This window comes from Chlorocebus sabaeus, chromosome 11, assembly GCF_047675955.1.
Source record: "Chlorocebus sabaeus isolate Y175 chromosome 11, mChlSab1.0.hap1, whole genome shotgun sequence".
In the NCBI taxonomy this organism is placed as follows: Eukaryota; Metazoa; Chordata; class Mammalia; order Primates; family Cercopithecidae; genus Chlorocebus; species Chlorocebus sabaeus.
In genome coordinates this window covers 106,618,798-106,635,020 of record NC_132914.1, presented here as the reverse complement: position 1 = coordinate 106,635,020, position 16,223 = coordinate 106,618,798, and the positions used below count along the sequence as shown (strand labels likewise).

Genomic DNA, 16,223 nt, shown 5'->3' with positions numbered 1-16,223 from the left:
CAAACACAGTGGAACATCCACACAGGAAGAAACAGGAGCTGCACTTCAGCCAAGCGGAGCGACAGGGTCGGGCCTGCTCCCACCACTCACTCTTCACTGGGAGCACATTCTGGGGGGATGCTGGCTGCGCGTGGGCTGGCTCCTGGCTCTCTAGCAGCTTCTTGCTCAGGATGTCACAGAAGAAGATCCGGATCAGAGGCACCCCCCACAGGAACTGCAGCTGTTTGGTGATCAAATGCATTGACTCGTTAAGGCTAGGAGAGAGCAGAGGAGACCTGGCCTGTCAGTTCCATCTGACGCAGGGCCAGGGCCAGCCCACACAGCTCCTAATGGCTTTCCTCTGGGAGCTGGAGCTAGGACCTGGCACTCAACATGGCAAAGAAGATTACAAAAATAAAAAGTGAAACTAACAAATCACTGCTGAGGGTCTGGTATGTCAAGGGCATTGACTCTTCATCTTGTCTGCCTTCCCCAGGTCCCCAGGCTCCATGAGTCACACTCTTCTCGAAGACACTTGTCACCCAGGTGACAAAAACAATCTTGTACCCACTGCACGGCCTCCCTCCTCACAGCTGGCCTGCAGGTGGTGGGGGGCCAAATCTAGATGACTCAGCAGCCTCCTCAGTGTTTCCTTGCCTTCCAGGGGCTCCTTGCCTGACTCCACACTGCACTCAGCATCCCTCAAATTCCTGGAATCTGCTGTCACCTTCCTGCTCAAGAAGATGAGGTGACACCCCTACTGGTTCCCACATTGATCATCATATTGTTAATAGTCACCAACCCTGAGCACGGCCAGGCCTGCTGGTAGATGATTTACATGCATTATCTCATTCAATCCTTCTAGAAAGCCCTATCAAAGGGACAGTGAAAATTATCCCCAGGTTTCAGATGAGGAAAGCGAGGCAAAGCAAGTCATCCAAGCCCTCCAAGAAGAGGAAGTGGAGCGGAGAGCAGGCTGTCTGCGAAGGTGCTGCTCTGCTTCGCTTACCTCCCACAGCCTCCTGACCCTCAGCACCTCCGCCCTATCCTCTTCAGGCTGGGGTGTCACGCTGGGGCAGGCTGTTCCCTAGCAATGAGTCTTTTTTAACTAGATAGGACCCAGGGATGTCACTCAGGTACAAAAAAGAGCAAATTTGGGGATTTCCTCCCCTGGCCTTTAGTTTTCTGCTGCAACGGTAACTGCCAGGGACCCCATGCCTCGAGCAGATATGTGAACAAGAAAACAGGTGGGCAGTAGAGCTGGTTTCTCTCCAGAAACCACTTTATCTCAGCTCAGGTAGATGTTTCAAATTCGTGAAGCTGCACCTTACTTGATCTCCCTTCTTCTAGTCTAGTGTTTCTCATGTTTTTAAGTTCGTAATTAAACTTTTAAAAATTTATATTCTACCTCTTGAAAAGGATTTTGGGTGATTTCTATTCCCTTTGAATCATCTGTCTTATTTTAGCATCTCCAAAATATGGCAGTCTAGTCAATCAATAAAAGTGACAGTGAAGAAGAAAAAGCATTGATAAGGTCCATAACTGAAAGGAAGGAACAAAATACAAAATAGTATGATTTCAATTTTGTAAAAAACGATCAGTATTTCTTGATAGGAAAACTGACAAGATATTCACTCAAGTTATCTTTGGTTTACGGGATAATGGTCTGGTCTTTATCCTCTTTTGTTCTTACTCACAATTTATTAATATATAATGAATATGTATTATTTTTGTAATAAGAAACAAAACACTACAAGCTGGAAGAAAGAAAGAAGGAAGAAGAATATGGTGGGAGAGAGGCAAGAAAGACAGCGATTTGCATCTGGGACTCACCCATAATCCACAGATTGGGAGAACCAGCCAAGGACAGGATGCCAGTGGGTCAGGTTGGACTTCTTCTGGGACACGTACTTCTGACAGTAGCACAGCATCTGGGTGAGCAAACTCACGAACCCATCTGTCTCCTCCTCTAACACTTTGGGGCTGAGGGAGCCCAAGTGTAGGAGGTTGCCTAGAGAGAGAGAAGGCTGAGTGTGATGGGCCCAAACACTCTGGTGCCTCCCGGCCCTGTTTCCTGTCTGTGGCTCAGGCGGCCACATCCCATGTGCAGGAAGACATTTCCACATAAACGGCACCTGTCAGTGCTGGAGGCTGCTATGTGGTGCAAAGATAAGAAACAGGCAGAGCTGACTTCAAATCCTGGTTCTGCCACAGGCAAGGTGCGCTGTGGCTGTCAACCCATGTCTGAAACTTGTTTCTTCATTTGTAAGATTGGAATGATGATCCCTACTGTCCATATGAGGATGAAGTAGCAGGTAAAATGTCAGGCACACAGAGGTTGATATTTAGTTAGTATTACATTTTAATATTATATTAATGCTTAAAAATCAAGGGTCAACATAAGAAATGGCCTTTGAAGAATATCTGAATGTCCTGGGAAGTCGCTGCTATTCAACGTTCACCAGTTAGTCAACATCCCTCATGTGAACACTCGCACCATAAACTCCTTATGAAATTTGGCCCCAGGGAAGTTTTTATCTCAAGTCTGTAATCCCACAGGCTGAGGCGTGTGGATTGCTCAAGCCCAGGAGTTTGAGACTAGTCTGGGCAATGTGGTGAAAAACCCTGTCTCCACTAAAAATACAAAAATTAGTCGGCCATGGTAGTGTGCGCTTGTGGTCCCAGCTACTCAGATGGCTGAGGTGGGACACCACCTAAGCCTGGGAAGTCTAGGATGCCGTGAGCCATGACTGTGCCACTGCAGTCCAGCCTGGGTGACAGAGTGAGATCCTGTCTTAAAAAAAAAAAAAAAAAAAAACAGTTTTTCCTATCTAAAATAAATTTAGGCAAGGAGAATTTTGTGCCTCTGCCTCAGATGCTTCTATTAACAAATCCTTTCTTCCATCTACAATGAAAACACTGTAAAACAGGTAAAGCAGGCGCTGCTCTGATATAAGCCCCACCTAACTACTCCCTCCCTTCTCCCTTGAGATGAGAATTATCCAGGCAATTCACCGCATTTCCACTTTTTCCTTGACTGCCAGGAAGCTAAAGGCTGACATCTAATGTTCATCAACAGTCACTTAACTAGTTTACCAGGCCAGTATATTTTCCAAGTGATTTTAATTTACATGTCTATTTTAACTGTCTATCTAAATATGTGTTTTTTATTGTAAGCACTTCTAACTGTTACAAAAAACAACCAAATCTCTAGAATAGTGACAGGCAAAACACTTGGGCTTTCCCTGATGGCCAGGACACAGTCAAGTTCCAGCCACGGATACTCACTCATTAGACAAAGCGTATGGCATCCTTCTAAACTTTCACATACGTCGCGGCATCGATCTTCGTCTCTTAAAAACATGATGAATTTACGGAGCATGTCATGGGATTCCAAAACAGTGAGGCGCTGCAAACAATGGCAGACCGTTAAATCAGAAACTGCCAGGAACAGTTTCCTGTAGAGAGTGAACCTGATCACTTGCAAATCACCCCTGGTTATGCGGGATGTGCTAGTAAACACCAAGAAGAAAATGGACAGACGAGAACCCACTTCTTTGGGCTACTAACACAAGTGTGTCTATCATGGCCACTGGTCCCAAAGAACATTAAAGGGAGGTGTGGAAATAAGCAGAGAAGCCATTTTACTTTCTGATATCTAAGAAGAAAAGCAAAAACACAATTGGGTTTTCGCGGGGAACTCACAAAGCCTGCTTACCTCAGGGGTCACTGTGCTGAGATGAGTCACCAGAGCAGGCACAGACATGATGTGGATGAGGAATGGCCGAATCAGATTGTCTGAGAACTGTGCAGCAATCACAGGGCTAGACACAGACAGATCCGCTCATTCAGACAGGGTCTCCATGTGCATCCAGAACCAAAGCACAACCCCACCAATGTGCTCAAATCCCTAGAAATTATTCTGCATGGGATTTCTGAGAAAACTGAAGGCTGAAACTGGGGACACACACTAGGGAAATGGGCAAGTCAGTGACGGTACAGTTGCTGATGCCAGACTGTGCAGCTATGAAAAACCAGTTTTGAAATTTTACTGACATGAAAGAATGCTCATGCTATAATCAACTTAAAAAAAAGGTAGGATGAGAAACTACATACATGGAAGAGGAAGGAGTTTGTGATGGGGAGGGAGTGCTGGTATAATCGATTTCTCTATTGGGTGGTGCTTACCCAGGTGTGTTCACTCTGTGACAACTCACTAGTAACTCATACTTCAGTTAAGCAGCATATTTAAAAGTATATATGCACTATAGATACACAATATATACATATACAGTATACATATAGTACATATACTATATATAAGTATATATAGAATGTTTCAAAATAAACATAAATATAGATACATTTTTAAAAGATTGAGGTGACAGATAAAGTCAACAATGTATCCCTGGTTGTATAATCATGAGAAATTTTTTTCTTTTTTATGTTTTTCTGCTTTACCTAGGTTTTCTATAATAAGCATGTATTGCTTCCATAATAAAAAAAAAGACAAATACTATCAAATAAAATAATGATCCCTATCCCACACCATACGTAAAAAATAATGAAATGAGCCACAGACCTAAATGCTAGCTTCATAACTAAAACTATAAAATTCTTAGAAGAAAACACAGCTTTGAGATTTCAGGTTAGGCAATGATTTCTGAGACATCACACTAAAAGTACAAGTGTCAAAAGAAAAAAAGTAGGTAAGTTGTGCTTCTTCAAAGTTTAAAACTTTTGTGATTCAAAAGACACTATCAAGAAAGTGAAAAGACAACCCATCGAATGGAAGGAAACACCTGCAGATCACTTTTCTGAAAAGTGCACATAAAGAATTCACAACTCTCATAAAAGATGAAATATCCAATTAAAAAGTGGATGAAGGATCTAAACATACATTTCTCCAAGGACGATAGACAAATGGTTAATAAATACATGAAAAGATGTTCAACATCACTAGCTAGTAAATCACAGGGAGTTGTAAATCAAAACGACAGTGAGACATCCCTGTACACCCACTGGGATGGCTAAATAAAAAAGACAGATAACAAGTGTTGACAAGGATGTAGAGAAACTGGAGCCCTCACATGGAAATGTAAAATAGTGCAGGTGCTTTGGAAAATAATTTGGCAATTCTTCAAAAGGTTAAGCATGGAGTTACCACATAACCCAGGTAAGTCTACTCCTAGGAATATGCCCAAGAGAAATGAAAACATATGTCTACACAAAAACTTGTACATAAATGTTCATAGCAGTATCATTTATAACAGTCAAAAAGCAGAAACAACTCAAATGTGGTATATCCATATAATGGAGTATTATTTGGCCATAAAAATGCATGAAGTACTAATCCATGCTACAACATGGATGAACCCTGATTATAATATGCAAAGTGAAAAAAGCCAGTAGCAAAAGACCACATATTATATGACTCCATTTATGTGAGATGTCCAGAACAGGCAAATCCAAAGAGATAGAAAGTAGATTAGTTGTTGCCAGGGGTTCTGGGGAGAGGGGAAGAGAGAGTGACTGCTAATGGGTATTAGGTTTCTTTTCAGGGTGATAAAATATTAATGGAATTACATTGTGGTGATGGTTGGGAATAGGCCCCCAAAATCTGGCCATAAACTGGCCCCAAAACTGGCCATAAACAAAATCTCTGCAGCACTGTGACATGTTCATGATGGCCATGACACCCACGGCTGGAAGGCTGTAGGTTTACCAGAATGAGGGCAAGGAACACCTGGTCCACCCAGGGCGGAAAACCACTTAAAGGCATTCTTAAACCACAAACAATAGCATGAGCGATCTGTGCCTTAAGGACATGATCCTGCTGCAGATAACTAGCCCAACCCATCCCTTTATTTCAGCCCATCCCTTTGTTTCCCCATAAGGAATACTTTTAGTTAATCTATAATCTATAGAAACAATGCTTATCACTGGTTTGATGTCAATAAATACGTGGGTAAATCTCTGTTCAAGGCTCTCAGCTCTGAAGGCTGCAAGATCACTGATTTCCCACTCCACACCTCTATATTTCTGTGTGTCTTTAATTCCTCTAGCACTGCTGGGTTAGGGACTCCCCGACCAAGTTGGTCTCAGCAGGCAATGGTTGCACAATTCTGTGAACATACTAAACGCCAGGGAATGGTATGCTTTAAATGAATAAAGTGTATGAGATGTGAATTAGACTTCAATAAAGTTATTTTAAAAAATTACTCAGAGGTCATGCAGAAAAAAAGGTAAGAGAACAACTTACAGAGGGAAAAAAAGGTTTCTTCTAGCTAACGTGCTCCAATAGCAATGAGCAGAGGTGTTAGTGGTATTTAGGCTCTCAGAATTCACACTATACACTTTCACTTTCAAGAGTACCATTTTTGGAACAAAGACATTTTATGAGGCTGAAATGTTGAAAATATCAGTACCTATGTTCACCACTTGTCTAGATGAGGCTAACCAACCAAGCTAACCTCTCTGATCTGAGTGGGACACACGAAAAGAGAACCATGTTATTTTCTGCATGTTAGAAAGAAGTTTAAAATGGAACAACACAATTCCCCAAATAGAAGAAAAGCAAACCACAGAGAATGCTGCTGAAACTACAACCAGTCACTTCGCATTTGCAAGGAAGGGACTGCATCGTTTCAAGGGCACAAAGGGCTGTGGCATTCTCTGGCGGTTCTCACAGAAACCTATGGATTCCATCCTGGGCCATATCCCTAAGTAATTTGGCCTGACTCACTGGGAGCAACTATCAGTGGAAGCATTATAGGACTGCAGGGCTGCCTCAATGTTTGGAGGGGTGTGATCTTTTGAGTCTGCATGAGGCCAGACTCAAAAACCACAGATACTGCAAACACTCCTACATTTCCCTCAATTTCTTATTACTGATTTTCCCAGCATGAGGTCAACAGAATCTTTCTTTAGCCCACCTGTAGCTGCTGCATTTAAGTACCCCTGGGTGACAAAGTCTGTAAGTGGACCACTTAGTCGAATGTTTAACAGGGCTAGACATGGTTGGGGGAGTGGGGAGGATAAACAAAAGAGGTATGACTGATGCACAGTCCCTGCTAACAGAGAGCTCAGAGTACAACCAGGGAGCTGGGCAGGCATATGGGGAAAAACAGAAGCCAGGGCTAGTGGGTACATGACTAGGTGCCTGGGCAAACTAGGGGTCCAGATAATCAATGCCATGGCAGTGTGAGGAACAGGGCAAGTCTGGGAAGGTTCCCACGTGCTATTTACTAAAATAAAATACATTATTCTTAGAATACAAAAATGTGTCCAACATGTGAGGCAAGTACAAAGAAGAAGAAGAAAGAGTATGAGCTCTGGAGTTAAATAACCTGGGTTTAGTTTCTGGCCTGGCCACTCCTGCTGTGTGACCAAGAGCAAACAGTTTAACTTCTCCGGGCCTTAGCTTCCTCATCTATAAACTGGAGAAAAGCCACATGTGGTGGCTCACTCCTATAATCCCAGCATTTTTTGAGAGGCTGAAGCATGAGGATCACTTGAGGCCAGGAGTTTGAGAGCAGCCTGGGCAATATAGTGAGACCCCATCTCTACAAAAATTTTAAAAATAAAAAAATTACCTGGGCATGTGCCTGTAGCCCTAGCTACACGGGAGGCTGATGTGGGAGGATGGCTTGAGCCCAGGAGTTTGAGCCTGCAGTGAGCTCTGATCACGCCATTGCACTCCACTCTTGATGGCAAAGCGTGACCTTGTCTCACAAATAAATAAATAAAATGGAGGTAAGAGAATGTGGTGAGGAGCCAGTTAACATGTGTAAAAGTTTTAGAACAATGTGTGGCCCATAAATGTTAGCTATTCATATTTCAGGATTTAGTGATCATGTCTTGGCACACCACTGACAATTTTACAGACTTTCACTATACTCCTGTATGATGAAACCACTGATATCTTATTTTAAAAGGTCCTGATTGCGTTCAATTATACACAAACATTCAGAGGGGAAAAGTACTATTTGGGAAAAAGGCTTTAGAGTAGCCTGGCCTTAACAAGTGATTCAATGGAATCTAATACACACAGAGAAGAAAAACTACAAGGATGGCTGCTGGTTATATTCTTAAAGGAGAATTTAAGTGTGGCAGAATGACTGGATGTGAGCATGCTGGTGAATCACATGTGAATTACAACCACACCGGGGCAGGGGAGGGATGCTGGACAGGAAAGAAAAGTGAGGTGCTCCTAGACCTTGTGTCTCTGGAGGTGGAGAGGGAGGCAGAGCTGCTCCTGAGTTTGAGAGTTCAGGCCTCAGTGTGCTGACCTTCACTGTGTCTGCCAGAGGACAGCGGGCAATGCTGCTAGAATGAGCTGCCCCACAAGGTGACTTGGGTAGGGACAGTTGCAGTGAATCTGTTTCTTAGGCTTCTGGGAAAACCTGTTTGTACCTAGACATTAGGGCTCATTAAATACAACTCACGTAACTTCTCTAAAAGTATGAAATGAAGGCACAATTGTCTATTAGATAATTAGCTCTACTTCCGTAACTAATGATAGCATAACTGGTTACATCCCGTTCTTCTGTGTAAGGGTCTAGCTTCCAGAAGCCTGTGGTCTAATGTGGTAGCCACTGGCTATATGTGGCTACTGAGCACTTAAAAATGTGGCTGGTCCAAATTCAGACATGCTCTAAGTACATACCACTTTTGAAGACTTGGCATGAAGAGAAAAATGTAACACGTTATTTAATTTTAATTAAAATAATTTTAAAATATTGATTACATGTAAAAATAACATTCTGGATATATTAGCTTAAATAAAAATATATCATTATACTAAATTTCCCTTTTATTTTGACTTTTTTTTTTTGAGACCAGGTATCACTCTGTCACCCAGGCTGGAGAAGCTCGATCATGGCTCACTGTAGCCTTGACTTCCCTGGCTCCAGGGATCCTCCCACCTCAGATTCCTGAGTAGCTGGAACCACAGGCACATGCCACCATGCCCAGCTAATGTTTGTATTTTTTGTAGAGATGAGGTTTGGCCATGTTGCCCAGGCTGGTCTCGAACTCCTGAGCTCAAAATGATCTGCCCACCTCGGTCTCCCAAAGTGCTAGGATTACAGGCGTGGGCCACCGTGCCTGGTCTCTTTTGACTTTTTAAATACGGCTCTAACTATATTTCCAATGGACAGACCTGCTCTAGGTCAGCCTTGTCCAACAGAACTTTCTGTGATCCTGGAAGTTTTCTATATTCGTGCTGTCCCACACAACTGCCACTAGTTACGTGTGGCTGCTGAGCATTTGAAATGTGGCTAATGCAACTGAGGAAGTGAATTCTTCATTTTATTTAACTTCAATACATTTTCATTTAAACAGCCCCCTGTGGTTACTGGTTAGTGGAAAGCACAGTCTAGACCAGATGTTTTATAAACTATGGCCTATTTCTGTAAATAAAGTTTTACTGGAACACAGTCATGCTCATTTGTGTCTGTACAATCTACAGCTGCTTTCAAGATGCAATGGCAGAGTGGTTGTGACAGAGGCTGTATGGCCCAGAGAGCTGAAAATATTTATCCAGCTCTTTCTAGAAAATTTGGCCAACCCATGCTCTAGCCCATCATTTTTCAAATAGGTTTTTCATGGAAAATGATTTCATGGGATATCAACGTCATCCAAAAAACAAGGTAGGGATATTCCATGCTCAGATATGTTTGGGCCACCCCCGGGTTAAATAAGCCCATGGGGGTCCGGCTAGCATAGCAGGACTTCTCAGGGCTCTCAGCATCAAGGTGTACTATAGATCCACAGATGGGGGCAGAGCAGCAGCTTTCACCAAGCTGGTTCCACCATGACACTCTTCCAGGATTATTAACATCTCCCCAAGCTAGGGTTCCCCTCGACAGTTTAAACATGTTCTGGACCTATGAATAAGCATGGTGTTTTACATTTGGTAATTCTCAGAATTGCAGGTATAATTTCCATAAGGAATTACTTAGCTTCTTCAGTACTTGACATCTCTAAACTAAGTGAAGGCAAATATTACCTCTTCTCTGGTCCTCCAAATTCTAACATTTTACATGTGCGTTCACATTACTTCCTTAATCCTCTCACCCTGCCCTTTGTTGGGCTTCTTCTGGCTCTTAGGTTTTTTGTTTTGTCAATTAAAACTTCAAAAAGAAAAATGATTGCATTTTGGTCTCTTTTAGATAAAAGAAATTAATTTTGAATAGTTTCCAAAGATCACACTGCAATAATATTCAGGGCTGAAGATTAAGAAATATTCAAGACTGAAGATTAAGAAAAAGTTTGAGCAGTCACAAATGTATTTACTTTCATTAAGAACAACGCTTCCCTTAAATTCTGACAAAGTGGGCAAGTCTATACCTAATACCAGTAATGAGAGAAAGAAAAACCAAGAGGAGGAAGCATTCAAGAACATGCCAGCACCTCAGCTACGGTTTCTTACTCACCGCAACGCTAGAGAAAAGGCTGCTGTTAAAGTGCCTTTGGATAGACAAGGACGAGGTCTTGCCAGGCCACGGGTTAACAATACCTGAAAAGAACGTTTTAATTGGTCAGCGGATGATACCAACTTTATATTCATTTGTACATAAAAAAGCAAAAAAACTAAAATGAGTCCTTCAGATAAAAAAACTGTGAGCCAGGCAGGAGGATTCCTTGAGGCCAGCCTGGGTGACAGAGCAACCTCTCTCCTAAAACAAAAAAACAAAAAAACCGTATGCAGTGTTTTTATAAAAGGAAAGGGAACGTATGGGGTAATGAGGTTAACTCTACCACTCTTTCTCTACTTTAAATATTATGGTTAGAAATTCTTTAATAATAAAGTTAAAAAAACAGCTAATAAAAATAATGCCAGACTTAAAATTTGAAGGCACCATATTATTTTAGAAGCCGTTCAATTATGGTGTGAAGTAGAGGTTTCCTCTAGTGAGACAACTGCCAGTCATACCAGCTTCTGCCAACAGACCACCTCATAGGGTTGTTGCGAGGAGTATGTGAAACCAAATCAGGAAACAGCCCATCACAGCGCTAGGCAGAAGGAAGGGCAAAATCAACATTACTTCTCAAACTCAAGAATTCCATAGTGCCTTTAAACAGCAATCAGGCTTTCTTAACGATTCCCTAGAGGTATGGTCTGGCACAACAAGGTATGAAGTGGAAAGGACTGTTTGAGGACACAGAGCTAGAAATATGATTCTAGACATCAACCAAGAAGGAATCTGAGGCAACAAGCCCTGAGGTCTCCTTCCAGAGTTTAAATGTCAAAAGACTGGATTACCCTTGCAGCCAAAAACAGAGAGCACTCAGTGGAACCCAGCACCACTGTCCTCCCTTTACCTGACCCACAAGTGAGACAAGGCAGGGGAAGGAAGAAGAGGACAGCAGGCATCAAGCTCTTCCTATGAAAAGCGTTTCTGAGGAGGGCACCAGGTATGCTGAACGCAAATGTAAAAATCTAACTGCAGGTGTTAGAGAGTGGGGAAGTTGTACACTGGGGGTCAGGGGTCACAGACCTGCAGCACAGAATAAAATCCATGCTGGTTGAGATGTCCCATTATATTTGCACAAATGTGGTTCATCGCTGGTCGAAGACTTTCACCTAAACAAAGAAAACAGTGAGAACAAAAAAATCTCTTGCCATAATGTGACTGTCGATGTGGGACAGGAAATTGTGTCCCACACCTAAGGCCCTAAGAAATGAGATGCCCCTGGCTTGCCTTCCTTTTCCCTTAGGCCTGGTGCCAGAGCACAGGGAGGCAATGCGTATCTGGAACTCTATCCCTCCTGGAAGGCCTGGCTCAAGCGTCACCTCTTGATTGATGGGTCCCGTCACGCCCCTAGCCAGAAGTGACGTCTCTGGCCTCTGATCTCCTGTAGCACCTTTTCTAATTCTCTCCTAGGGCCTGGGACTGTGTTCTCTGGAGGGATGCCTCCTCTCCTCAATGGGACATGAGCTTCTGGGCAGGGCCCAGAACTCAACAATTTTTGGGTTCCCTCCAAGAGGCCAGGGTCATGCCTGAAATAAACCCTCCTTGCTGACCTGGAGCCTTTGCATAGTTTCCCCTGCTTTCTGTTTCATCCCTGCTCTTCACTGTGTGAATCCCAGCTCTCTCTCCAGCTCTCAGCTCACACACCACTTCTTCAGGAAAGCTAGAGCCTCAGACCAAGCAAGGCCTCCCCACCCTACTGGACACTCTCATTTCTCTTGCAGGCTTCCTTCCAAGCACTTAACACATTATTGTCATTTTATATCTATGAGCAACGTCTATTTAATGCGTTTTCCTCATTGGAAACATGCTTGTTTTCCTCATTAAGTTCTGTGAGGAAGGGAGCACCTAAAGTCCCCGGAGGGCAACGCCCCTTTCTGTTTTGCTTATCTCTGTCTCTTCAGTGCCTAGCAGCATCTGGCACATATGGGATACTTGTTGAACAGATGAATGAAATGACCATATGAAACACATGGGGCTAAGGACACTTACCAGGGAAGGAGGAAGTTTATAATGCAAATTTTATGGGCAAAATAGAATTATTCACAACCTAATGATTTTCCAAGTAAAATGACAAGGCTTAAGTGAATGTTATCACTTGGAGGCTAAGGCACTGCAGGAATTATAAAAATTAAGATCAGAAGAACCATGCCTTTGAATGTAAATTCAAAGAAGGGTAGAGTACAACACACAATGCTGAATGCATTCTGGATACTTTGACGCAGTCTGACGGTCAGTGCCAAGGGCATCCTCATTGGTATGGTCTCAGGGCCTTCCCTGAAGCTTGTGGTGGCAAAAATGTTTCTTACAAAGAAAAAAAGGTCCCTGAACTCTCTGTGGAAATGTTCATTACAGAATATTTTGAAGCAAGTCCCACAGACCTTTTCCCCGAAGAATTTTCCACGTTGAAGTGTCTGTGAAGGTGACAAGCATCGTGAGGTACAGGGTGATGAGTCGGGAGTCTTGCAGGATTTCAGGCTGGAAACAATAAACACAGCCAAGATTAAGACACAGGTCCTCTGATTCCAGACAGCGAAGTGTTCACTTTACAAGTGCTCTATGGGCACTCAGCCTGGAATCACTGAGTCAAGATTATAAGTCAGTCTTCATTCTTTTTCTCTTGGGCAATGACCACTTCAGGAGTTAAATAACAAGGAATTTGACACTCTCGTGCTTGACCATGGAATCATATATTCCTGGGAACAGAGAACTGAGAATCCCTAGAAAACAAGATGACCAGGGCTGGCTTGCTATATGTACATGTGCCTGCCTGTCTGTCTGAACTCTGCAGAAACAGAGCAGAAATGCAATTGAGCATGACTGGGACTCTGGGCTCAGCCTTCTGACTTCACCACCTACTAGCTGTGTGAGTTTAGGCAAGTTTCTTAACCTCTCTGTGCCTCAGTTTCCTCATCTGTTGACCAGAAATAATAACACTGCTTTCCTCATAGGGTTGTTGTGAGAAATAAATGGATTAATGCATACAATGCACTAAGAACGTACCTGGCACATAGATAACTCCATGTAATGTTGGCTGCTGTTCTAATTTTGATGACAGTTCATTGTTTCACCAAGTGTAAGTTAAGCAAAAGGCCTGACTGCTTTCTAGGCCCACAGACCGTATAGCAGGTCCACCTGGAAGGGACCTTGGAGACAACCTTGGAGACCACTGAGTTCAAAACCCTAAGTTCATCAACAGTAAGAAAGGGGAAGCAGCTTGTTCAAGGTCACTTGGGAAATTAGCAGTGGAATCAGGACTGAATTTCACATATTCCTGGCTCCAGAGTCAGGGCCCTTTTTCTCCTGATGTCTATTTCTTTGCATAAATTTTTTTTGTTTGTTCAAAATAGAAGAGCCTCTCCTCAAAGAACAATCTGTTGTGGAATGTACACACAGAGAACAGATAAACAAGGATCTGCCTGGGAGAGTGCAGGTAGGGAAATACCCTGCCCACTTGGCCCTGAGTCATTTTGGTGGACTCCCAGGGCTCCAAGCAACATAGTGTGGAAACCCTGCCCTGAGCCATGTCTCACCTGACAAGCCAGGTGTGGCTTGCTGCTGGCCACTGCCTTGGCTGTGTTATTGGCAAGAGCCATTCCTAAGCACCCAAAGAGGGATGGCTGGGAATGGATTATTATTGGCGTGGGGGGTGGTCCAGAGACTTTCGTTCCATTACTGAGCTGCTACCTGTGTCCTTGCCAAGCCTCTGTCCCTGAAACCTCTCTCTCCCTATGTGCAAAGTAGAAAAGGCTCCTGTATATGTCTGCTCACACCCCTGTCCATCCTTTTCAGAACACTGAAAGGGGTGGGGGAGCACAGGACCAGGCTGGGCTAGTGACAGTACCCCATTCCTCTTGCCACTTTGACTGGTTCAGAGGTGAACCCAGGATTCCACTGGACCTATAAGAAACCTGGATTTTTGAACTGGTCGGGAGACCTCTCTTCCCTTTAGTCAAGACAGGGTAAGACTATAAAGTCAAAACTGGTGGTTGCCATGATTATAGCAGGAAAGGACGAGGTGACCCCAAAAGGGAGCAGGGATGAGAGAAAAGAATGAGAGGGAGAGTCCAGAAACCCCTGGCTCTCCTTATCCCCAGCTGCCATGTTACTGAATATATTCTAGAGCACATTCTCTTCCTTGCTGAGGCCTGACTAGTATAATAATGTAGATCATAAAGTACTGATTACATTAAATGAACAGGAAGGAAAGTGACAGATTCCCTGGCATGGAGGCTGTGGCGTGGCAAGCGGGTTAAGGGTCCAACACACACCAAAGAAGGGCTCATATTGATAACAGCATCAAAATTCCTCTCTTCCAGAACAGGGCTCAGCTAGCAACTCTGATTGATAGGGACTCTGAAAATACAGACTAAAGTCTACAGGTGAAAATGACATATTTATTGTTTCTGGTTTTGCCTTTTTTTTTTTTTTTTTTTTTTTTTTTTTTTTTTTTTACCTTGAGCTGCTTGAGAAAATCACAGCAGTACCACAGAATGCTTTTGATCTGTTTAATCCAAAGGAGCGTGAGGTCCTTAGAACAAGCCAGGGACACATACCACACCTATAGGTGGGAAAAAGAGGAATGTCATGGGCTGTTATAGAGATCATATCACATATGCTCTAACTGTTGGAACTGGACCTATTAGTTAGGTCCAGTGCCAGACAAAGCAGTGGACCTGAATGGATGAATAAGCTGCAAACAGGACTTATTTTAACACTAAACCCAAAGACAAAACAGCCTAGTAAGAAAATTTACTATTCTGTGTTGTGGCAAGAGCAGAACGTAGCTACCTGGATCATGAAGAAACTAAGGAATCATTTGTACTTTGGTAATGTTTTCCATCCACTACCTATTTGCATTTGTGTGTAAATTGGTCCTAACATTCAACAGGAACTTTCAGAGTCCAGTAGGTTGGCCCTTAAGAGCTTGTGGGAGACACTGCGGCTCCCATCCACTTACCTTTGGCTCATTCTCAGCATCCATGCTGCTCAGGATGCTGCGACACAACTTCTCAAATCTCTGCAAAGAGACACACTGGGGGTTATACATTCCCACAACCCATCAAAAAGTGAAAACAAGCCTTCGGCGGGTACCTGGCACGTGCAGGTATTATGCCAGGTGATTCACAGACATAATCACATGCAGTTCCTTCCTACAGATGAGGATACTGAAGGTCAGAAAGACTAAAGGGTTCTCCAACGGGTGGCCCAAGAGCTAGAGGAACCCTATAGAAATGTTTTAGAAACTGGTATATTTCACATAAAAATCCAAATTGAAGCTTCTTTCAAAAAACAATATCAATCTGGCCAACTGGACTTGGATTCCTGCAGGCCTGCTGCTGTCTCTTCAACTGGGCTCTCCAGTTTACTGTTTCTTAAGCACCATGGATACTGATTTTGCCTCAGAGACAGCAGCCTTTCATCATTTTTATCCTGTAATGCAAAAGGAAGAAAAGTGGAAACTAGAAAACAGGTTCCATTTTGGTTATACCAATCCTGGATCCGCCCTTAAACTATGTGATACTGGGCAGCTGCCCGACCACACTGAGCTGCAGTTTCCTTCTCTGTAAGATGACAGTCACCTCCTCCAGCTTATCTGTCCTCATCTACATAATCATGTGTTCACTGCCTGCATAGCCCTCCCTCTCTTGCTGGGCTATGACCTCCATGAGTGTAGAGACCTTGCCTGTCCTGTTTCCTCCCAAGGGCCCAGTGCCTAGAGAGGGTTGGCACAATGTGAAGCTTAGGAATAGTGAACACCTAACA

The 16,223-nt window shown here is 43.3% G+C and overlaps 1 protein-coding gene across 5 annotated transcripts in view; it reads right to left on the bottom strand.

Annotated features, from left to right (window-relative positions):
* Positions 1-16,223, bottom strand: part of UBE3B (ubiquitin protein ligase E3B) — a 58,385-nt gene that overhangs the window by 34,564 nt on the left and 7,598 nt on the right. For all 5 annotated transcript variants that reach the window (XM_037996563.2, XM_008004622.3, XM_008004625.3 and 2 more), the window contains 9 exons: positions 15,418-15,477; positions 14,914-15,018; positions 12,839-12,935; positions 11,484-11,569; positions 10,419-10,501; positions 3,698-3,803; positions 3,268-3,388; positions 1,813-1,990; positions 91-254 (listed from right to left, as the gene is read on the bottom strand). In XM_037996563.2, the coding sequence (XP_037852491.2) occupies positions 91-254; positions 1,813-1,990; positions 3,268-3,388; positions 3,698-3,803; positions 10,419-10,501; positions 11,484-11,569; positions 12,839-12,935; positions 14,914-15,018; positions 15,418-15,477 (1,000 nt within the window). The remainder of the gene's footprint in view (positions 1-90; positions 255-1,812; positions 1,991-3,267; positions 3,389-3,697; positions 3,804-10,418; positions 10,502-11,483; positions 11,570-12,838; positions 12,936-14,913; positions 15,019-15,417; positions 15,478-16,223) is intronic.